Below are 23,750 nucleotides of genomic sequence, written 5' to 3'. Positions count from 1 at the left end.
TGATGGTATAAATGCATGTAATAAGGTTTTGGGAGGGAGACATCTTTTCTAGAACCAAAGGGGAACCTTGAATGTATGGTCTAAATTACTTTCAGGCCCTAGGTGCTTCTCAGGCAATGACAAGAGCCTCAGCAAGGCAAGTCTCCCAAATAGCTCAGTGGAGCTGGTTTATTGCCTTTTGAAATTACCTCCTTGTTTTAGATAGAGGCAGGAGGCCTATAAGGAAATGAATGTTTTAATTTATGGCTTTTTTTTTAACTTTAGGAATCTACAGCTACCGGAGAAAAAGGAGAAAAGGGAATCTCTGGTTTGCCAGGACCTAGGGTATGAACCTAGAATGTTGCTTGCCTGGTTTTCTCAAGTCACCTGGTCCATTTTCTTCCCTGTTTGCTTCTTTCGGTTATGTAACTTGATGGCAAACTAAATGTCTCTTGTTTCTCAACCCTCTGGCAGATCCCGAAAACCTTGTACTTGCCACTTAGCTCCATTCCCTTGGCTCAGTGACTCCCTTGAGTAAGGAATTACGCATCCTCTATGAGTTGGAACCGATTTGACAGCAGCAGACTTGGTTTGGTTTGACCCTAGGTACCTCCTCAGGTTATTTACTCTCCTTGCCCTCTTCTGGCCTTAAGAATGACAGTTAGTATTGTCTTGCTTTGTTTCCTTCCATTCTACTCCAAGGGAATGCAAGGATGGGGGAAGGTGTTTCAGGAATGAAAGAAAGAGGGCTAAGTGCAATCTTGATAGGACATAAACAAGCCCGGGAAGTTCTAGAACACGGTGAGTGATGTTTGGAGTCGACAGTTTTTAACAATCTCACTTCAAATGGAGAAATATCTATTAGGTCTTGGGCTATAAGCAGCTGGCCAATCTTAGCCTTAAAGAAGTCACATTTTAGAGAGTTGTGTTTTTAGCTTGGCCATGAAGCTTGTTAAGGGTCCTTTAAGTATTTAGCTGTATTTATCCATTAGCCTGCCATTTCTTTCTCTATTTTTCCCTACACCCTTGTCTTGAAAACACATAATCATCAACAAAGAATGCATTTAGGGTGGGAGAAAAGGAGCCCTCCCATAATCTATTTAAAAATCTCATGACTTGGAACTAATGCAAACTAAGCGTAATACCACCCAGTCCTTCCACCAAATTCCGCCTAGTACTTAAAATGTTTCCATTTATTTAGCTCTTAAAAATGCTCCATGTGGCTATTCAAACTAGTGGATTAGTGCTTAGAAAGAAGTCATTAAGCCAGGTCTAGAAACATTTTCTTACCTGATTTGAAAAAAAAAAACAAAAACCAAACCCACTGCCAGTCCAGTCGATTCTGACTCATAGTTAACCTGATTTTAGGAGCTGCTAAATCCTCAACTCAGTCGAATAGCTTTGTTATGTAAGTCTAGTGGCTTTTTCTAGTGTGGGCTCTTAATCTTAGAGTGTCTATTCTCTTTACAGGGTCCCATAGGTTCAGAAGGAGTCCAAGGCCCTCCAGGAAGTCAGGTATTTTACTTATGATCATTAAAGGCTTGGTGTACAAAACCCTAATCAAGAGATCATCATGCTGTACTTAACATAGCCATAAATCCAAAGGGAGACATTGCTTATAATGCAAATTGTCTGCCTCCCTTTGATGGATATAGTCTTAGCCACTCTCTTCTTTTGTTTTCACCCAAGAAAATGGGTAGCCAGTGTTCAGTCTGGCCCTGTGGCATGCCATGATGTGATCATACTACTTTGATATGTTATTAGGGCCTAGCGAGGCCAACCTATTTATATCGATCTCTAGCCTTGTGGCACTTGTACCTCCTTACGTTGCAAGTTGGCTACCTATTGCTATGTTCCCTTCTGGAAGATTTTACAGCTTCTACAGTCAAGTAGAAGCCAGACCCTGGAATGCTAGGCAAGATCCCTAAGTCATTTGCCCTGACCTAACCCAGAGACCAGCCCCCCTGCTATGATTTTAGACGTTCAACTTAGTGGTAACTATGTTTCTATCACAGGGCAAGAAGGGGTCCTCTGGTTTACCTGGGTTCAGTGGATTCCCGGGAATTAAGGTAATGTTGCTGGGAAGTGAAAATCCAGGGTTGGGGAGATGGAAGGGTAAAAAATTACCATGCATGTCTACGGATGAGATGAAGTATTTTTAATATTTTGAGGTTTTAGATGTCGCTCTTTTCTCAAGAAATGTACGTGCAAGCTACTTTGAACATACAAAACTGATTACATAGATGCTACTTGATCAGTGGCAGACCAAGGGGGTGGGGGCTGGTGGGAGCGAGTCCATCCCTATGACGAGGACTATTTTATTACTGATAATTATTTATAATTGCCAACTTTTTAATTTTATTATTGTTTTTAAATTTTCTGTAGTATCTGGGGCGGACAGCTCCTACCACCCCACCCTTGGTATGTCACTGTATCTGATTCTGATACCTGAGTCCTTCTTTTGGGAGAATTAGGACTCCTTTGACTTCCTCTGCCTGACATCATCCACTGTCGTGCAGTGACAGTAACAGAGTTCCAGGGCTGCTGAGAGTAAAAAAATAGTTGAAACTCTGCTCCCTCCGTATTAGCAGCTCTTGGGTGGATCCATATTGTCTAAGCTTGTGATATGTTTTCCAAGTCCAGAAGGAGATTGTCCTGTAGTAGGGTTGCAAAGTGAAATTGGAATCCCTTATCCTTGACAGATTTGTAATTGAGTGTCAGGTCTCTGGTCTGCCTTGTCTGGCCTCCATATTAAATTTATTGGACTTTGAAATTAACTTACGGACTAGTTGACCCTTGAAATCAGAAGTTACAAAAGAAGATATCTTTCACTTTTCTGGAGATTGGCTTTGAGGGCACATAGCTCTTGAGTGATGAGGTCATGGAAATATTTGTGTTTAATGTATTTCATCTTTGCAGGGTAACAAAGGTGGCATTGGACTGCCAGGTCCAGATGTTTTCATTGATACAGAAGGAGCTGTAATCTCAGGTACAACTTTTCATTAATTTGAGTGAAGAAGAAAAGGCAGGGAGTTAAATTTTATATCCCTTATAATTGTTAAGAGAATACTTTGGCAGCCACTGGATTGCTGCTAAACCTGACACTCTCAGTGACCCAAATGCGGTTTCAAGGGAAGATTCTGGGTTCCGAGCTTGGGGAATGAAGCTAACTTTCATCTCTTGGGAAAAGAGGCCAAGTCCAGCATTCCATTTCTGGGTTTGGTCTATGGAGATTTGGATCTGCCTTGGCCTAGATATTGGTAAAATGGTTCTCCTGGTGATGCTTAGGGAAAAACTGATATCCTCCTCAGACGGGCTGACTTCAGCCTGATGCTGTAGGACACTCAAGGTCTCATATAGATGGTCCTATGAGTGCTTGAGCTTGACAATTTCAAGGGAAATAGAAAAAAAGTATCTTTGGCTAGGGGGCAAGTTGTTGATACCTCAACAATACCACGATACTTGTCTTCACCTTTCCTTGTCCTAGTTACTCTGTATACCCAACTCTTCCTTTTGCCTTCCTTAAATATCCAAATGCCCAGTGTCTCCAGCTACTTCTTGCTTGACCAAAGGCTTCTACTATAATGTCTCCTCCACCTGAGTCTCAGTAATTTATTCCTCTCCTCTCATCCTCTCAGGCCCATGCCCTGTCTTGTAAACTCATTCAAACAGAGCTATTAATGGTTGACAGATATGTCCCATGTTCCAGTCCCAGGAAGCCTATGTCTAAAACATGAATGGTGGACTTCCACACCTTAACACAAATAGTGGGCATTTGAGGCATTACAGCAGTAGAAAAATTCTCCTAGTACTTACCAGATCTTACCATGGAAGCTAGGCCCTGGCCAGACCACTTCTGAACACTAGTGGAGCCTTGGCTCTGGTAGGCCCATTATCATATGAAGCCGTTAGCATCTGTGAGACCGGGGAAGGGTAAGAAAGGCACTTCTAACTCCAGGCAACTCCCTTCATTTTTTCCTAGGCACTTTGTGCCATTTGTGGCCCTCCTCTAGGTTTGCTTACTGCTTTTTTTTTCATTGTCATGCTAGGTTATCCTGGAGACCCTGGTGTACCAGGCCTCCCGGGTCTTAAAGGAGACGAAGGCTTCCAGGGCCTACCTGGCCCTTCTGGCACCCCTGGCCTCCCACCAATCTCACCAGGTGAAATAAACTAGCCCACCCCCTGCAAATATCATTCCCCTATCCACTCTAGTGTCCAGAATCCCCTTCTATACCTCTAGGGCTGCGCAAACATCTTGGCAAAGTCAAAAGAAAGATACTATATAGTCATTAGGTTCCCCCCTGCCAGCCCAAGGCTAATGTATGTGGGCATGGGTCCCAGGTGAGTAGCTTTCCTTTGGACTAAATAACACAGATAGGCAATCCGAGGCTGCCATGGAGGTTTGCAGTAACCAGAAGAGGTCTGGGTTGGGCTCCTAGAATCCTGTCCCTCTACTGTGAATGTGCCATCCCACCTGATGCTAAAAAAGCCTGGAGGAAAATTTGTACCTAGGCTCTCAATCTATGTTTAACTCAGGTACTAAATGACCCCAGGATCCTGTGGGTGACACTCAAACCAATCACCAGAGGGGAATACCCAAATGCCATTCTATGGTACCAAGTGGAGAAAGGGCATGCCAAAGTCAGAGAGGCAGCCATGTCACAGATACAAAGCCTCAGATGTTACTTTTAAAGGCACCAGTTTCAAAACTCCTTGGAGATGGGCCTCTCTAAGGATAACTGTAGTCTTTTAAAGTAGTCACTGGGAGGAGGTATAGCTGGCCCTAACACCAAGGTAGAAAAAATCAAGGAATGAGAGGCTGAAGACCCAGGTTTCCCATCAAATTTGCCAATAAACTCTGTGCCACTGATCATGTTTCCTCATTTCTTTGGGCCTCAGTTTCCCAAGAGGTTAGGCCAGAGGATCCCTAAGGACCCTTTTAAATCTGATGCAAAACAAGGGCAAATGCTTTCCCAAATTCTTCCCTGGAGAATAGTTGTCAACATATGCCACTGATTTGGAATACTTCTGAAAAGTAGGGTGCTATAATGAGCATTTTTGTGTGGGTTTATCCATCTAGGTGCCCCAGGCTCCCTGGGCTCTCAGGGTGTTCCAGGCCTGAAGGGGGACCGAGGAGACCCAGGCCATACCACAGTTGGGGCAACTGGTCTCCCAGGCAGAATTGGGTTACCAGGCCTACCAGGCCCACCAGGCCCACCAGGCCCACCTGGTAAGCTATTTCTCTCTTTGTTCTTGAGACTTAGCTGTGATTCAGACTGCATAATAGTTACATTTTTGAGGGAACATCTCACAGGTGAGACAGCTAAACTATGACACATGGTAACTGCAGAGGGGCAGTGCGTGAGTGACAAAGGCCCCATCCTCTCTCAGTCAGAGCCTTGCCTCTACAGGTTATTAACTGTAACAGTCAAAGTTTTTTCTTGTTTGTCAAGGAACAAACAGGCCAGGGCCAGCTTGATAATCAAACACTACCTAATGCTTCTGATTTTGTTCTTGTTCACATTCCTTTCTACACTGTTCTCAGTCCACAGGCCTCAGGTCTTTTAGCTCCTAAAGAAGCAGCATTGGCACTTTCAAACTTCTTCTGGTAGACAGGGCTCCAATGGGGTGGGCTGAGAAAGGAGAAGCCAAGCCTGTATCCTCAAGGTGGAAAGTGGCTGCCGTGAGCCTACCAAGGGCTTATTCTCCTTAGATCTTCTACCTGAGTATGGGGTTCTAGATTCAGAGAGAAAGACTAGTCATCATTGACGTTGGAACTATTTCCCCAGCATGTTTCTTTGTAACCTAAATCCCACGACCACTGCAGCTTGTACCATTTCCCCTCTGTCCTATGGGAACTCTCCAAGGTAGGTGCAGGGACTGTTGAGTTACTGAAGTTACTTTGTCCATTCCTGTATCCCCAGTGTCTAGTACAGTGCCTGGAACATAGTAAGCATTATATAAGTATTAGTAGAATTAATTGAGCCAGCAGGGGATCCTACTGGGGTCTGTGTCTTGTTTGTTTATTTTTGTCTCTGCTGTAGTTTTTGGGTCTCAAGGACCCAGGCCTTGGCAATTGAACTGCTCTGCTGAGTTGTGTGAGTCATCAAGCTCATGTAAGGTGCCAATCTTTTATGTTTCTTTTTCCTGTAGGTCCATCATTTGAGACTGAGCCCCTAAAGAATGCTGAGGCAGGGTACCCTGGCCTCAGAGGAGAAAGAGGCCCGAAAGGAAACCCAGGCCTCAAAGGAGTAAAAGGTGATTTTGTTCCCTTGGGTTTCGTTGTCCCCCAGACTCCTCAGAGAAGGCTTTATGAGCAAACCAAAAGCCTTGGGAACCTGAACAAAAGCAGTCTTGGATCTTGATTGAGGATTTCATATAGGATTATTGCAAGTACTGTATTTGGGGCTTTAAGACTGAGGCTGGCAATTGAAGTCACATAGGAAAAGTGGTTTACAGGCTGCTCTTCTTACCCCCTCAACTTGCAAAAGCTGGTGTTGGCAAACTACGGTGTTAACCACAGCCTGAGAAAGGAGAAGCTCTAGCCCTTCCCCATTTACAAGGCTAAGGTCGAAAGTCACTAATCATTATCTTCAGCCTAAAAAAAAGGGCTCTGAAATAGGTCAAGACCTAGCACTCCAAAACAGTCAGCTTGCTGCAGGAAAACAGTTGAGTCCCCACTGACATGGAAGGACTGATTGATTACCCAAGCCCTCAACTGTACTGCTTCTCTCTGTCTTCTTACTGCCTTTAGGTCGTTTCCCCATTCCTTGCTCTGAGGGGAAGATGCTAAAGCTTAGATAATTCATTATGGTTGCAGCCCAGGTCAGGGTGGAGGAAGAGGGGAAAAACTACTGGCTGAAGAGAGGTTTGGGGATGGGCTCAGGGTTTCAGGTATTTGAGATTTCTCCTCTTCCCTCAAGGAATTAACAGCTTTTCCTCAGCCCCAAACAGAGAAGTCCTAGTTACTCCACTCCTTTCTCATTATCTTGTCGTAAAATCTCACTACTTAGGCACAGGAGCTAGTTTAGAAGTTTCTGAAAGCTCAGTCTCTGCAGTTCAGATCCAAGGACGACTATTTGAGGAGAAAGAGCACTAAATTGCAAGGCTGAATTTTAGTGTGTTCCTCTTGGCCCTTTCCTGACTCACTACAGAGCTCGTGTGTTTCTCCATACCATTCTCACTCCTAAAACAGGGGCAACTCTAATGCTCCCTTTCTATATTTCCATTAGACCAGAAAGTTTCCCCAAAGTCTACAGTAGTGATTCTCATTCTTCATGGTACATGAGAATTACCTAGGAAAAATTACTAAAAATCAGATTCTTGGGTCCAGCCTCCCAAGCATCTGATTGACCAGGACTGAGATGGGGCCCAGCCATCTGCCTTGTAAACAAGCATCACAGCTGACTCATACAGGAGGTCCATGGATAGCACTTTGAGAAATGTTAATCTAGAGAACTGACTTTTCTCTCAGAGTTTCAGGGAGTATCAATTTCTAAAGTAAGAAGAGGCCTGAGGGAATCTCAGAGGCGCCTGTGTGGGCACCAGTTCTCATTTTCCAGACCATAGGTGTGGAAGGTGTAGGCGCTTGGGATGTAGTGCTAGTGACTCCCCGACACCTCTTTAAAGGTGCTTTTCTGAAATCCCCATCATCAATTTATTTGGCAGTTGTCTCCTGTGTACAAAATTCAGGGGGAAAAGACATTTTGGTGATGAGAACCTTGGAGTGGTTTGGATTCCAGACCCTCAGTTGGTTAGTGTAGGTCTGTGGTTCTCAAGTCTGGCTGCACATTGGACTCACTGATGGCTGCGCCCCACCCCAGACTAGTGAAATCAAAATCACTAGTATAGACATACTTGGATGGATAGTGAACCTGCTTCATTTGGCTTTCTTCTCTGATGACTTTTTGATTCCCTCCATGGAGTTAGTTGTCTAAGTCACAAATTACTACTATCAGATCTTCCTTTTTCTTGGAAAGATGGCCTGCTTTATGATCTTTTTTTTTTTTTTTTCCTCCAGGGGACTCCGGTTTTTGTGCTTGTGATGGTGGCGTCCCCAACACTGGACCACCTGGGGAACCAGGCCTGCCTGGGCCACCAGGTCTCATGGGTCTTCCAGGCCGCAAAGGAATCCGAGGAGATACAGGCTCTGAGGGTGCAGAGGGCCCAGCTGGGTCTCCAGTAAGTCTTGCCAAACTTTGGCCCTGAGGAAGCAACAGGAGCTTTCAAGTACCTCTCACGCCCCACTTACCACTTTTCTAAAGTACATTTAAAAGAAAAAAAAAAACACACTGCCATTGAGTAAATTCTGACTCCTAGCAACCCTACAGGACAGAGTAGAACTGCCCCATAGGGTTTCATAGGCTTTAAATCTTTATGGACTCAGACTACTACATTTTTCTCTCACAGAGTGTCTAGTGGGTTCGAACTGCCAACCTTTTGGCTAGCAACCAAGTGCTTTAACCACTGTACCACCAGGGCTTACTTACATAAAAAAAAGGAGCTAAAACAAAGCTTCAGCTTTTCAATCTTTAGTAGGAAGAGGTCTGTCTAGGTGTTCCCTAAAGTCCCTTTCTACTTTAACCTACCTACCTCCATCCTTTTCTCCCTCCCTTCCTTCTCCCCACAAAATATATATTGTTTACATTTGCCTAACACTGTGTTGGATCCTGAAGATAAAACTGGGATTAAGACTAGGCTCTTGCTGGAAGAACTCCTGAGACTATGACCCCTGGACACCCTGCTAACTCAACTGAAGCCACTCCCAAAGCCCACCTTTCAGCCAAAGATTAGACAAGGCTATAAAGCAAACAATAATGTACATGAAGAACGTGCTTTTTAGCTCAATCAAGTATACGAGACCGAATGGGCAACACCTGCCCAAAAGCAACGATGAGAAGACAGGAAAACTGGACGAATGGACACGGGGAACCCAAGGTGGAAAGGGGGAGAGTGCTGGCACATTGCGAGGATTGCAACCAATGTCACAAAACAATTTGTGTATGAATTTTTGAATGAGAAACTAATTCGAGCTGTAAACTTTCACCCAAAGTACAATTAAAAAAAAAAAAAGACAAGGTTCCTATCTTCAAAGACCACAAAATTTAGAAAGGTTACAGTAAATAACTGGGCAATTATAAAACAAGACTGCAACATAATGAAGTACCCAGAGTGGTGTCAAAATGAACCCAAGGACCTGCCTTAGGTCAGAACTTAAATTAAGTGCCAGAATTCTATGAAATCTATATCTCCTGAATATTCCCTTTTGTCTCTTTGTCAGGGTTTATTTGGGCCTCCAGGTCCTGCAGGCCCCAAAGGAGAGAAGGGAGAACCAACTCAAAGTACAAGACCAGGGATGCCAGGAGAGCAGGGTGATGATGGTCCCCAGGGGCACCCTGGTGAGACAGGAGTCCCAGGCAAGGACGGAGTACCAGGTTTACCAGGTCTGCCAGGCCCTCTGGTAAGTTGATCATTCCTATAAATCCTCGCACCTGATTTAGGGGTTCTGCTGGCCAATGGACCATAACACAGGGCAGAATAGAGACAGTCCTGAAACATCTCTTCCTGCCTCTGCCACTGATTCATTGAGGCACCCAGGGCACTTTTTGCTCTGTGGTTTTCCTTTCTGTAAAATGGGAATCATTTTCTCTGAGTGGGTCATTGTCTCTTTTGATATACGCTGGTAACAATTGACCACATCACTGAAAATGCTTCAGCTTCTCTGTGGCTCTTCCCCTCTGTGGCTCTGTGACCTCAACAGTTGCTGCTATCCTGTTTCTTTCCCTCCAGATCTAGAACCTTTTGCATCATCAGATCACCCAGGATGCACTAACTAAACTCAGGGGAGGTTGACTGATATACTAGAGTGATAAAGAATTTTCAGAAAAACCAAAGCATCAGTCACACTGATTACCTCTTTTCTACGGTCAGAGGACTCTCCAGGTAAGTTTCTAAGTTGGGTATTCTTTCTTTTTTGTATATTGTCTAGGGTGATGCCGGACAGGGCTTTCCTGGAGAAAAAGGGTTCGCAGGACTTCCTGGTAGAAAAGGCCAGCATGGTCTAACTGGCCTCCCAGGAATTGGGCTGCCAGGATCTCCTGGACCTCGTGGGCTTCCAGGAGACAAAGGAATAGATGGATTACCAGGACAACAAGGTCTTCCTGGGCCTCCAGGTGAGTCAGGGAATCAGATGTCTTTGGACTTGTAAAACTGACCCCTTGTAAGATGTAGCTGTGACCCAAGTATGTGAAACGTGATAAGAAGCGATTTGGCTGACTCTAGTCACTACTTTTCATTTTCTTCAAGGTTTTCATGTGGAAAAAAGATCATAATTGTATTGGGGTAAGCTTTGTGGGCAGAACAATAAGGATTTCAGCTCTACTTAGTGAAGAACTTCCTAACAGCTGTATGAAAATGTAACAGGCTGCCTTGGGAGCTCATAATCAAGAGGTCAAGCAGGAGCTGGATGACCATTTACTATGAATGCCATGAAACTTATGAGTGGGAGATTGAACAAGGTGTCCTCTAAGTTGTATGGTTATATCATTCCATCAGGGAGGAGCCTTTCCTCAGTTTGTGGAGTGTCACAATGGGAAGAGACCCTAGTTGTACCTAGTCTAACCCCATTTGATATCTTAGATGCCCCTTTTATATAACTTCTTATTCTACTGGAATATCAGGATTTATAATGTGTGATGATCCTGCTTATAGGTCGTGAAGGTGCTGTGCTAATGACTTTTCTTTCATACAACCAGAACAGCTCTTTATCCGAACTTCTATGTTTAGCAGTGTCACACTTCTAGTCATCTAAAGTTTGAAAACTTGAAATTTATCTCTTATTCTTTCATTGCAATGCCTCATATTCTTTCTTCCCTTCTTCTTGCTCCTAAGCTCTCATTATCTCATGCCTAGCTTATCAAATGCCTGTATGCTTGTTTGAATAAATGGATGTTTGGATAGATGGATGGATAAGTGAACGAATGACAACTTCCTAAGTAGTTTCTCATCTCCTACCTCCAAACTTTCTCCCACTCAATTCTACTATGCATATTACTGCCAATTTAATATCCGTAAAGTGTCAGTTTTCATCATGTAACCCCCTAATCCAAAGCCACCAGTGTCCACCACTTTATAGAGGATAACATCCAAACTCCTTAGTCTGGAATTCAAATGTCTCCAAACATGGGTGCAACCAACTTTTACAACCATATCATGTATACTTTATGATTAAAAAAAAAACCTATCACATCAGTCTTCACTGTCCCCAAACACATTTCCAACTCCAGTATTTTGCCCATGTTGTCTTTTTTTCTGGAATATCCTTCCTTTTTTCTGTATGTAGTCACATCCTATTCATCTTTTAGAGTTCAACGTAAGTTCCACTTCTTCCATTAAGCCCTCTTTTGACCTCCGTGGTATGTTCTTGCCACCTAATTATGTATTTCCTTCCATTAATGCTTTGACTTTTCCAATTACACTGTAAACCTCTGGATAGCAGAGAAGGCAAGTAATACCTCGCAATGTTTCTCAACATGCCTAGCGTAATAAAATGTTCCATGGGAGACATACATATTTTCAGAAGAAAGGACTTTCCTAATAACCAGGGGACTATTTCTTAGATCCATTGCTCCACTTTCCACCTTGTCACCTTGAAGGATTTAAAAAAAAGATGATGATAGGATACTAGGTCTTATAAGATTTTATTTGTTTTAAAATCTGTTTTTTTTGTGTGTGCAATAAAGATGATGGTATAGGTTAAAATTTTTGTGATTCAAGATTCTTAAAATCAAGTCAGTATTTCATTTCACAAATTTCTATCAGGGCTGTGAGGAATTTTATCAAATGAAATCATTCTCCCCTTTGGGAATCCTGGTGACCACTATAGCTTTGCTTCCAGTTCTGTTCCCAGAGACGTTACTCATGACCATGCCTAGTGCCCCTCCATCAACTGGGTCATCATTCTAGGTCAACCTATTTTGTAGGCAACTAAGTTTTCTACTGAATTATAATAATATGGCACCTATACACTTACACGGAGTCCTGGTGGCATAGCGGTTAAATGCTGTGGCTGCTAACCAAAAGGTCAGCAGTTCAAATCCACCAGGTGCTCCCTGGAAACTCTATGGGGCCATGCTGTTCTGTCCTATAGGGTTGCTGTGAGTTGGCATTGACTCAACGGCAACGGGTTTGGTTTGATTTTGGTTTTATACACTTACACACACCCTAAATCTTCTGGATGTTATCAACATTCCAACTGCTTAAAAACAGGCTGAGTTCACAGAAGGGAGGCCATGGGACCATTTTTACCCCAAAACTTCACTAGTCCTTGGGCACAGAAAGCTCTTAGGAATATAGTGATATAGTAAGCTAAAGTCTGGGGGATACCTTATGCCAGAAATATTCTTGATGCAGTACCAAGAATTAAAAAAAAAATTATTTTAATTAAAAGCATGAGCTTTCTATTGCTCTATGCTGCAATCAAATGTAACCCCTCAAACCTAGCTTTCTTTCCACATAATTTTAAAAACAAATAACCTGTGGGCCCCAGACATTTGCATTGTAGTCGTTGCTGTTGCCATGAAAAATTGAGATGCTGTTCCTAAATGCACCTACGCCAACCACTGGGGGCCCAAGCTGGGCTAGGACAGCTGCATTGCCAGTGTAATCATCGGAAGCCTTTTGGCCTCATATTGTGAAATGTTACAAACCCTGGACAAGCAGACAACTGGCTGTTTCCAAAGAGATTCTGTTCCAGATGCTGGTAGTAATCAATCATCCTGGTTATTACTGAAGTGCTGCTGTGTGCTTGATCCTGTGTGGGTGCTAGTCCTCTCTACTCAATCCCGACAGAGAATTTGATTGTTGGACATATCTGGGACCAAGGGTCCCCAAAGGTCCTGGTTTAATTTTCTTCTTTACTTGCTTGGTCTAGGTGACTGCTGCTGCAGGGAGAAGGTTGGTAAAGGAGTCATAGACACAGAGGGAGGTGAGAGCTAGCTAGGTCTAGAGGTTCTCAGACACCAGTGTCAGCACCCCCCCTCATTTGGTTCACCATTGTCTCAGACACTCGCAATGGCTTGAGCACCACACTGGAGCCACTGGTTGGGGAGGAGTGATCCTGAGCCTGTGGTGCAAAGGCTAACACTGACATTGCTTTGGAGACTCCTGGACACATACCTCTTGGGGGAAGTGCGGGAGTAAGTGGGCATGCAGCCTCTGAGAGTGGCCAGTTGCCTTCACCATGCATGTTATTGGCTTGGCTGATCTCTACCTTAAGCACCTTCATTTTCCCAACTTCACTGGGGCTGTAACTTGCTTTGGGAGGTACTTGAAAAGATCCACACTCGTCTGATCTTGAGTCACTGGATGTAGAGCAAATTGAGATGTCAGCATCTTGATAACCAAAGATCCTTTTTATTTATTCTGAAGATGAATTTTTGGGTTAATGGGGAATTCTGATTAGGTTATTTATTATTCTTCTAAAACAGAACATGAGTAGAGCTGATCTCTGCTTTGTTGAGAAGGCTATGAATTTAGGGATGTAAAGTAGAAGACAGGGATGTAACGTAAAAGAGCTCAGTAGCAGTATTACTTGACTTTTTACCTTTTTGCTATTTTGACCCTTAGCTTATGATGCACACATTTGGTATGGTGTACAGGAATGGCCTGCAGCAAAATTATGAAGGGAAGCATGTCGTTTATTCCTTCTAGTTTCTACTCATCTTCCCTTTTATCATTATTTTTCTTGTCCTGGAGCCTTTTCAAATTCCTGTCATTGGCCCCATCCTCTAAAGCTTTGTTTTTATCTGGCTGTCGCAGATGAATCTATTAAACTGACCTGACAAGTTGAGAATGGATGGTTTCATGTTTGGACCCAGCCCAGAGATATATGTATTTAACCCAGTTCTTGGTTTAAGACATAAAGCAATGAACCTGCAATGGTGGAGACTGGCACATGGAAGCCAATGAGCTTTTGAGATATTTGAGGGCAGAAGAATCTTCTGCAGGGTCCCTTTCATGGTACCATTTATGGAGGCAGTTCTTCAGCCTAGTCCAAAGGACCCCAGCCAGAGTTGAGCACAGGGTTAGGAGCCCTTTCCGAGTGAAGCATGTTACCATGAGGTGCTCGCCCATAGACCTTACCCTCAAAATAACTCCATCATCTCAATATCTAGCTGGATGGAGGTGGGTATGACCACCTACTGAGGAGGATCCAGGCCTGGGGCAATCTCTCCACCTGTGGAAATATGACTATAGAAACCTAAGGTATATAGGGCAGAAAGTTTCTGCTCAGGCTACAAAATGACCGAGTTAGAAACTAGGAGATGCCCTTGCACTAGCTTTTCTGAATATTTCTCAAGTAAGATAACAAGAACTATTACTCACCGGGCAGTGTTTCATTCTATTGTACGTAGGGTCGCTATGAGTCGGGAGCGACTCGCCAGCACCTAACAACAGCAGCACTGTGCCAGGGCACTGTGCTAAGTGCCGTTAGCACTATTTCATATAATCCACACAAATACCAGATAAGGTAGGTAGTTCGGATTTTACACATGCAGTTCAGAGAGGTTAAGTATCTTGCCCACACAGCTACTTAGTAGCAGAACTAGGATACAAACTCAGTGTCCATCCTCATAACAGATACATTCTGCTGTTCATTGCCAGTCTTGATTTAAGAATAGAATGAGTGGGCTAAAAATGCCATGAAGCGTTTATATTTGCAAAGAGAAGTGAGGTTGGAGCATGAGTGCCAGCCAGTTGAGTGAATAGTCTGAATCATAGGTTGTATACATAGCTTTAAGAAATGCAGTTTGTGATGTATTTTAAGTACAGGCGAAAGCAGTTCATTAGAACTGTTGGCTCTGTGGCTTAAAAGCAGAACTTGGGGAATTGTTTTAAGGAATAGGCAAGACTTAATTTTAATTAGCATAGCAATTGTTTGTAAATGGCACTTGAGGGAGCCAACAAACAATTTGTTCACCAGTATTTTATTAAGACTCCCCTTTGTGATCTTATAGACTCTTTTTATTTGCATTATAAATGAGCAATAAAGAATTTGCTAGGGGAAAGGCTATGAATGTCTGTTTCAAAGTCTCAAATATTGAAAGTGACTGCCCCTTCTTCCTGAGCAGCAGAATTGACAGTTTCAAATGAGGAGCTGAAGGAAAGGTCTTGGTTTGTCTGTCATGGACAAGAGAGTGGCCTTCGGTGTTCACCTGGTACAGACTTACAGGTTCATCTGACCAAGGACATTAAATAGGTCTTAGTGATCCCACATGAGGTGTCAAAAAAAAACTCAATGGTTTGGGAAAAGCCTCATTCCAAGAAAAGGGCAGACATGTAAACCTGAGGAGTCTCGACTTCAAACCCTCCAGTTTAGTCATGTGGATATAATAGGCCCTTAGGACTAACCCCAAGCCCCCACCCTAGGGAGAAACTCTGTCTGAGAGTAGGGTGAGTAGTCAGTCGCCATTTGCTGTTGTTCCTGTGTAGGCTACCTCTAGGAAGCCTTGTTAGGTAACAGCTACTGCGTGACTGTTCACCAGGCACCAATGGTTTGGGAAGGAAGATCTTGGCACTTGGACACTGAGGACATTTGCATCTGTAAACTATTGTACTCTAGGGGTAACTCCCAAGAGTTTCTGATGCCAACATTGTTCCGTATGGGCAGCCAGCTACTGGATGGGAAGAAGAACATGGTCATTCCATAAAGTAGAATGGGATGGGAGCTAAGGAGTATGTTAGCAGGAAATCATCCTTGATTGAGTGGGTTCACCAGATGCTTACATGTTACCATTTACAGGAATCACGTTGCCATGTATTATTACTGGCTTATACGGTCCATCAGGCCTCCCAGGAGCTCCCGGAGTCCCAGGTATGTAATAGGGCCAGAGGAAGCCACTGAGCACAGCTATAAGAGCTATGAGCCTAAGGAAGCAGAGCACAGTACAGATTCACATCCTTCCTGAATAGGCAGCTTTGGGGCATTGAGGCAATAGAATGGCTGCTGGAGAGGGCAGTGTGGGGAGGTGAGGATAGGAGAGGCCCTCCAGGAGACTAGGAGACTTGACTGAACATCAGATGTCATACCTAGCCACACTGACTTTCCTTTCCCCTCACTACTTATGTTTGGGTTTTCAGGCCCTAAAGGAATCCGTGGCTACCCTGGGACTCCAGGCCAGCCTGGAGTACGTGGAGCTAAAGGAGAGCCTGGAAGTGCTGGATTAGTTCGTCTCCCTGAATTGCCAGGTTAGGAAAGGCACTTCTCGCCTGCTTCTCCTTTTGTGTGTGTTTGGATTGTGGTAGCCCTCTGCCAATTACAGGAAGCTAAGTTTGCTCTCTGGGGTGGGTGAGAAGGTTTGATTTCATACCCAGGCAAGACAGAGTTTAGAGCCATAGAATGACAGCGTATCAGAGCTGTAAGGGCCATTGGAGATCAACTGGGACAACCCCTTCACTTTCAGATGAGGACACTCACACCCAGTGGAAGATGACTTGCCTGAGATCACAAAGCTTGATCACTAGTGACCAAGCTAGATAGAAAATGACTTGCCTGAGATCACAAAGCTCGATCACTCGTGACCAAGTTAGGACTAAGAGCCAGGTTGTTTGACTGCCAGTTCTATGGCAGGTTCCTGAATCAGCTCCTTAAAGGCCAGAGAAAGAGATTCAGATCAGTTAGAGGAAAGTTGTCCATTTCTATCCCTTTTCTCATACCCTGTTCCAACCCGTGCTTCATTAACTACACCAGTGGTTCTCAGAGTGAGATGCCTCAGCCAGCAGCTTCAGCAGCACCTGGAAACTTGTTAGAGAAGCAAATTCTTGGCCCCTCTCCAAGACCTACTGCTCAGAAACAAATGAGGTGGGGCCCTGCAATCTGTGTTTTAACATGCGTTCCCCACCCCAGGTGATTCCATTGATGCTCAAATGAGACAACCACCAGCGCCTTACAGCATGGGCTCACCTCGGGGCCACGTGCTCTCGGGGTTTATTGGTGCCTCAGTTCCCTCCCCCACCCAGAGGTGAGGGAGGAATCCTAGCAGCAGTTAGACAACTCCAGAGGTTGGGGCTCTTGCCAAGAGGTCTGGGGGGCGGGTAGCTTGTGCTGTTCGGCAACTGTAGGAGCCCCAGGAGCAGGCTGCTGAGCTCTGCCCAAGGGCCAGGCCTCACTGAAGCAGAAACTCTTCCAGGTCACATGGTGCAGCCCCTGCCTCAGGGCTAGGCCTCCTAGGACCAGAGATTCCTGATCCTCAAGAGAAGTGACACATGTTATTAATATGGTAGCTTCTTATGACATCTCTACCCAGACAAATTGCTTCGAAACATCCATGGCCTTTATTTTTGCCTCTTTACATTAGGATTTCCTGGACCTCGTGGGGAGAAGGGCTTGCCTGGGTTTCCTGGGCTCCCTGGAAAAGATGGCTTGCCTGGGAACGTTGGCAGTCCAGGTTTACCAGGTCCCAAGGGAGCCCCTGGTGACATCTTTGGTGCTGAAAATGGTGCTCCAGGAGAGCAAGGCCTCCAAGGATTGCCAGGGGACAGAGGATTTCCTGGAGACTCTGGCTTTCCAGGACCCAAGGGTGACTCTTATCTAAAAATCTACAGAAAAACCTTTCAATAACTGGTATACTTGCATGAATGGGGGCTTCTGGGGTGATGGATTACTTAGGGGGTTAAAATAAAATACCATTTTGTTCTGTCCCTCCTTTTTTGGAAATTTCCTTAAGTGGCCTGAGTCCATTTTCCTATCTTCATAATTCTAGAAGTGACCATAATTTCTTGCAAAGCCTCTGGTTCACTGCCAGGAATAACAACAAGGATGTTGCTGAGAAAATAGTGGCGCCTGGGATGAATCCTGAGCCAAGCTCTTTCTCTGGAAGTTGCTTTGGTGACCCGGCCCCTGCTATCAGTCTAGGCTGTGATCATCTGCCCTTTCCTTTCACTAGGTTTGCTTGGGAAGTCTGGCATGCTGGGCGCCAAAGGTGAGCGGGGCAGCCCTGGAGCACCGGGACACACGGGAAAGCCAGGCCCCCGAGGGCCAGGTGGCCTGTCTGGCATCAAGGGAAAACCTGGTCTCCCGGGAACAGTGGGCTTTCCAGGCTTGGCAGGTAGGTCCTTTGGAGGAGGAGCCCCAGTTTGACAGACTTTAGCTCGGCTCTGGGCCCAAGCGTCCGGAGGGGCAATAGCAGCAGTGTGCCACGGTCAGATTTGAAATGAGACTTGACTTTCCTAATCTCTCAAGTTTCAAGTCACCCTTGCAGTTCCAAGCAGAGCAGGCTTCTGCAGTTTAGCTCCCACAATATTATAACAAATAATTCCCACCTCCCTCTCCCATAAGGACTCCCTGGGTGGCACAAAGAGTTGAGTGCTTGGCTGTAAACAGAAAGGTTGGTGGTTCAAACCTACCCAGAGGTGACTTGGAAGAAAGCCCTGACACTCTGAAAGGCCACAGCCATGAAAACCCGATGGAGCACAGTTCTACTCTGCAATACGCGGGGTTGCCATGAGTCCAAAACAACTTGATGGCAACTGATTTGCTTTGGTTTTTCCTTCCCCCATATCCTCACATCCCCTTTTCATGCTTCAGCCTCTCCCTGCCTTCCCCAATTAGAGAAGTCACCCTTGTTGTTGAGGTAGGTCTAGCCCAGCTTCCATTGCCTTCGCTGGGGCAGTGGGAGCCTGCTTTGGGTTGGAGGAGGAGCTTGAGCAGAGTGTGACTGTTCTGGCGACCTGCCTCTCAGATGAGCATGCCCCTGAGGATCCATGGCCAAAGTGTCCTTCACTCAGCGGTGGAGCCTGCCACACCCTGGTTCTAGTGTGCACAGCTTGCCTCTTTCTAGCACCACTCTCCTCAACCTACCTCAGCAACTACATTACCCTTCCTCCCCTTACTCCTGGCCAAGTGACTGGAGTTATTTGCAGAGCCACTAATATCCTTTTTTTCCCCTTTGTCCTTCTATGTTTCTGGGGTCTTCACATAGGCTGTCCAGGTGAGAAAACACAGCACACAAGCTCACAGACTAACACCTCGCCAGTTTTGCCGCTCAGGGAATTGTCTGACCATACGCTATAACCTGGTGTGGCCTGCAAGGCCAGGAATCCCTGAACTCATGCCGTGGGGTTAGCTTCTATTGAATTTCCTTCCCTTGTGGCGGGATCCCCTTCACAGCCTTCCATTCGAATCCTGGGGCTTGCAGCTACTTGATGGCTTTTCAGTCCTTAGAAAGCCAAGTCAGCCATTCATTTAGGCCCTTGGGGGCCCAAATACCTCTGCCGTCATTGATTTAATCCTTTGGTTTTTTAATTTCCTTGCTTTGTACCTGAACATTCCACTTTGGCAGCAGCTCAGGAGGTTAATCCCATTGACCAATTTAAAGCATGGTTAAAGTCTCCGAATACCTAGGAGACCAAATGGGCCTTGGGGATTTCTACAGTATTTGGCTCTAGGGGGTCTTTCAACCTTAATGCCAAGGAACCGGCTGATTTAACTGCTTGCATGAGAGATTAAAAGGGCAGCCCTGAATCCATGGCTCCCTGGGAGGCTGAAACAACAGCTCAGCTTTAACCTCTCCTTCACCGATTGGCTCAGGAAACAGCCATTGTGGGATGATTCAGACAGGAAGTACTAGGAAACTGGAGCTCAGTTGCCACCCTGGCTTCCCAGAGCTCCATTCAGAGGCTGAAGTGTGAACCACATTCATAGAGGATGAAGAAGTGTAATCAGAACGGGTTTTGCTCTCCCTGCCAGCTACTATGCCGTGCTGGAGGTAATAGCCATTGGCATGGCACTCCGGGTGGTAGGTGCTAATGCTTCAGCCAACTAAGAACTTTGCCTACTAGCAACCTGCATATGCGAGTGTAAAGGGCCATTTACAAAACCCAGCGGGGCAACCAACCAGAAGCCATGGAAATGGGCAGTGGCCCAGATTGAACTAGAGCCTCACCTGATGGCTGTTCTGTGTTCTCTCCTGTACTGATTCAGGACGTCCTGGAAAGAAAGGCTCGAGAGGTGAGGCAGGTCACCCAGGATCAACTGGAAAGAGAGGTCTGCCTGGGCTCAAAGGCCTTCCTGGATCTGCAGGCCTAATAGGCTTCCTGGGGAGCTCAGGCTTGCCAGGGGCCACAGGGTTGCCAGGTCTCCCAGGCCCAAAGGGTAAGTAAAGTGATCACCAAGACACCAGTGAGTGCCAACAAGGAGCATCCAAGCTGCCCAGCTTGCCCCTCCCTCTCTGCCAAGGGATGGGAGAGTGGGGAGGGAGATGGGCAGGGCTTTTGGGGGCAAGTTCTTTAGACAAGGATAGCGTAAAGAAGGACCCCCAGCCAAGGTGAATCACCCTCGCTGCCTGCTGGGTAGAACACTGGGTGGAATATCACAGTCAGTAAGCCCAGGACAATAACAGCCAGATTGGGTTTACTCATTTGTACAACCCCTACCATGGAGCCTGCTAGCCCTCACTTCCTGTGATTGCTCTGATATCCGTCAGAGGTTGGATAGGTGACTTGCGCATTTTATACAGGGAAAAGTAATTGATCCAAGGACGCACAACTGGTTAGCAGCAGAGCCAGAGCTAGAGCTCAGCTCCTTGCCTCCTGGCCCTAGGCTTTTTTTTTTTCCTGTGCCACATATGAGCTCTAAACTTGGTGAATCTTAAGACAGGTGCCCACCTCCTGTCTTCTTTAGTGCCATGCACAGGGAAGTAGCATAATGTATAATAACTAAGAGCATGAGCCTTGGTGTTAGAGAAACCTGGACTTAAATCCCTTCTCTGAAACTTCCTAGATGTGTAACCTTGGGTAAGTTATTTAACTTTTCTGAGCCTCAGTATCCTTGTATATAAAACAGGGATAATAGAAGTTCTTGTCTCTCAACAGGTGAGAAGGGGTCCGTTGGACTGATAGGTTTTCCAGGGATACCAGGTCTCCCTGGTATTCCTGGTGCAAGTGGATTAAAGGGAATTCCTGGGTCACCAGGAAGAATCGGAACATCTGGACCTGCTGGTAGCCCTGGTGAAAAAGGTGAGCTGGGGAATTGATTTCTAGAACTGCCACCCACACTTCAAAGGTACATTTTGTTTATGGACTTTGTCGTTCATGTGGCTTAAACCAAACTTTTGTTAGATAATAAGATTTTTGGCTTCTGAATTATGGCCTTTGAAACTAAAAGACCTAATCACTTAGCACTTCATGTTGGAGGCCTTGCCTATACATTTTCACATGATCATGGGAGGAGAGTTTTGAGTATGATCAAAAGTTGCTGATGGACTTTGGGCTTGTAGAAGGAGAGGGCATAAATAGAAATGCAACATTGGGAGAATAGAGTGGGGAAGAACATGGAAGGGCCCAGAAAGTGGGCCTGGGGCTGGCGTGAGAAGAACTGATATGCCAGGTCAGCCCATGCCTGACCCCATGTCTAAGCTCTCTCACCCTGATCTCATGATATCCATCCCTGCAGGAGACAGAGGCAACCCAGGGCCAGTCGGAATACCTGGCCCAAGACTCCCAATGCTGAATCTTTGGTTCAAAGGAGACAAAGGCTCCCGGGGCTCAGCTGGATCAGACGGATTTCCAGGGCCCAGAGGTGCTGGGGCAGGGAATGGGCAGGAAAAAAGCCCAAGAAAGGTTTTATGACCCAATTTGACTTCCTTCCTGAGAGAAATTCTCCATTACAAGGCCCCTCAGAGCAGCAGTGGGTGGCAGCAGGGGCTGCAAGGAGGCTGCCTTCCCTGGGCCTGAGGGGTGCCTGGACTTTAAGGCTGCCATTTGTTATTGCCACTGGGTAGCTGAGTTTTTGACCCGCAGGCCATGGCACCCCTGGAGGAGCCTGGCAGATAGTGGGACTTGAGCGTAGTTTTCCCACTGCTGGAGCTGGGTTGCCTGAGTAGTGCTCCCTAAGGCTGAAAAGCACCTCCCCCACCCCCACCTCCACCTGCTCCCAAGCGTGTACTGTGCCTGTGATTCTGGGGACCTGCACCTTGGCAAGCTGGTTTTCTCTTTCCCATAGTCTATTTCCATGCCCTTTTTCTTCTTCCCCAGGTGACAAAGGAGAGGCTGGCCGCCCTGGGCCAACAGGCCTCCCTGGAGTTCCTGGGCTTGCCAGCTCTATCAAAGGACTTGTTGGAAGGCCAGGCCCCTCTGGCTCCTTGGGACTACGGGGCTTGCCTGGCCTGAAGGGAGCCCCTGGGATCACAGGCTTCCCAGGAATGCCTGGAGAAACTGTAAGTGTACCCAGCTCTTTGTCTCTCCACCAGGGAAGGGCCTCCCACAGCAGGAGGAAATGCCCCTTTTTTCCACCGTTCTGACCCCAACCTACTTCCCAGCCCCTTCACTCAAGATGTCCTCAGACAACTCCCTCTCCTTGAGTCTGATGGGTCTTCTCATCCTTTCCTGAGCACCCCCTCTTCTATGCCTTTGTTCATGCTATCTCCTCCACAGACAGGGGCTTCCTCCCTTCTCTGAAGTTGCCTAATACCTGCCATCCCTAAGGCCCAGCCCAGGCCCCATGTCCTCAGAAACCCATAAGCTCCTACCACACTGGCCCCTCTGTACTTCTCACTGCCTGTATCGATCCGAGTTGGGTCTGTGTGGGTCTGATTTCCTCAGCAAGATCAGTAGAGCTTGAGAACAAGGACTCCCTTACATGCTTTCTTGCCTGTGCCCCACTGCCAGCATCCCACATTGAGTCAGGCACATTGTAAGAATTCAGTACAGATGTCTTGATGTTTTGACAGGAAGGTCTTTGAAGCTCCATAAGAAGCAAAAACTGGCGGAGAGTCAAGTCCATTTTCTCTGAGCTCTTAAAAGGCAGGGCAGTAGAATGGGCTTAGAAAGGACACAGACCAGGGTGTGAATCTCAGCTCCATCACCCATTAGCACTGTGATCATATGCATGTTGCTTAACTTCCCTGAGCATCACTTTTCTCATCTGTAAAAACTGGAAATAATATTCAAACCTCCTTCACACGGTATGTATAAAGCACTTAGCACTGTTTCTGGCCCATAGCAGGCTCTGGATAAATTGTAGCAATGACAGTACTAGTGTTGAAGGGTCTAAATGAATTGGGTCACAGAACACCTGTACTGCCCCTGCAAGCAAAGTCCCTGTCCTTTAGAAGTAACTGTCAATTTGGTGGAGAGAACACACACACACACACACACACACACACACACACACACACACACGCACGCACATGCACATGCGTGCCTGAAGCAGTTGCCAAAGAAATAGTTCTAAACTGGGTGGTCCTGACTACCACACACTAGGAGGGGGGAAGAAAGGTGGGAAGGTGTTTTGGGAGGACTACACAGCATGAGCAAGGCTCAGAACTAGGAGTATTTTATGGCAATGTGTAGGAAAATACCAGGAGGGGGAACAGGTGGAAGGGAGCCAGTGTCCTGGGTAGTGGTGGCAGAATCGTGGTCCAGTGAGCACAGTGACAGAGCCCAGAACCCAGCCTCCTGCCCATGGCACTGCATGGCATTTGTCTTTGCTGGGTGCATCTCAAAATTAGTCAAAACCACACCAGGGGAAGAATTGTGCTGATGGCAGCAAACATGCTCACTTCCCAGACTTGGATAGTATGTTGGACATTAGACAGTGCAGGCAGCTTTTCCTGTGAAAACAGTAACAGCCCAAATTGAGATTTCAGCACCTGCACATGTACCACCTGCTACCTGGTACAAGAAAGAGCTCTTGTTCTCTGCAGAACCAGCAGTGGAGGGCTAGCCCTGCATGGTGGAGCAACATTTCTTTTTGTGCATGAAGAATGGCCCCA

At 46.0% G+C, this 23,750-nt stretch overlaps 1 protein-coding gene across 1 annotated transcript in view; it reads left to right on the top strand.

Annotated features, from left to right (window-relative positions):
- Positions 1-23,750, top strand: part of COL4A6 (collagen type IV alpha 6 chain) — a 72,654-nt gene that overhangs the window by 30,343 nt on the left and 18,561 nt on the right. Inside the window, exons 13-31 of the mRNA XM_010594733.3 lie at positions 275-324; positions 1,450-1,494; positions 1,995-2,048; positions 2,899-2,968; positions 4,029-4,139; positions 5,060-5,209; positions 6,133-6,237; positions 8,000-8,160; positions 9,260-9,439; positions 9,968-10,151; positions 12,911-12,964; positions 15,782-15,853; positions 16,120-16,227; positions 17,337-17,558; positions 17,925-18,086; positions 19,961-20,131; positions 20,851-20,994; positions 21,431-21,556; positions 22,012-22,193. Coding sequence (XP_010593035.2) covers positions 275-324; positions 1,450-1,494; positions 1,995-2,048; positions 2,899-2,968; positions 4,029-4,139; positions 5,060-5,209; positions 6,133-6,237; positions 8,000-8,160; positions 9,260-9,439; positions 9,968-10,151; positions 12,911-12,964; positions 15,782-15,853; positions 16,120-16,227; positions 17,337-17,558; positions 17,925-18,086; positions 19,961-20,131; positions 20,851-20,994; positions 21,431-21,556; positions 22,012-22,193 — 2,351 coding nt within the window. The remainder of the gene's footprint in view (positions 1-274; positions 325-1,449; positions 1,495-1,994; positions 2,049-2,898; positions 2,969-4,028; positions 4,140-5,059; positions 5,210-6,132; positions 6,238-7,999; positions 8,161-9,259; positions 9,440-9,967; positions 10,152-12,910; positions 12,965-15,781; positions 15,854-16,119; positions 16,228-17,336; positions 17,559-17,924; positions 18,087-19,960; positions 20,132-20,850; positions 20,995-21,430; positions 21,557-22,011; positions 22,194-23,750) is intronic.

The sequence above is a fragment of the Loxodonta africana genome, chromosome X (assembly GCF_030014295.1).
Source record: "Loxodonta africana isolate mLoxAfr1 chromosome X, mLoxAfr1.hap2, whole genome shotgun sequence".
NCBI classification, from domain to species: Eukaryota; Metazoa; Chordata; class Mammalia; order Proboscidea; family Elephantidae; genus Loxodonta; species Loxodonta africana.
The sequence above is the reverse complement of the archived record's forward strand: the minus strand, read 5'-3'. Positions and strand labels throughout refer to the sequence as shown.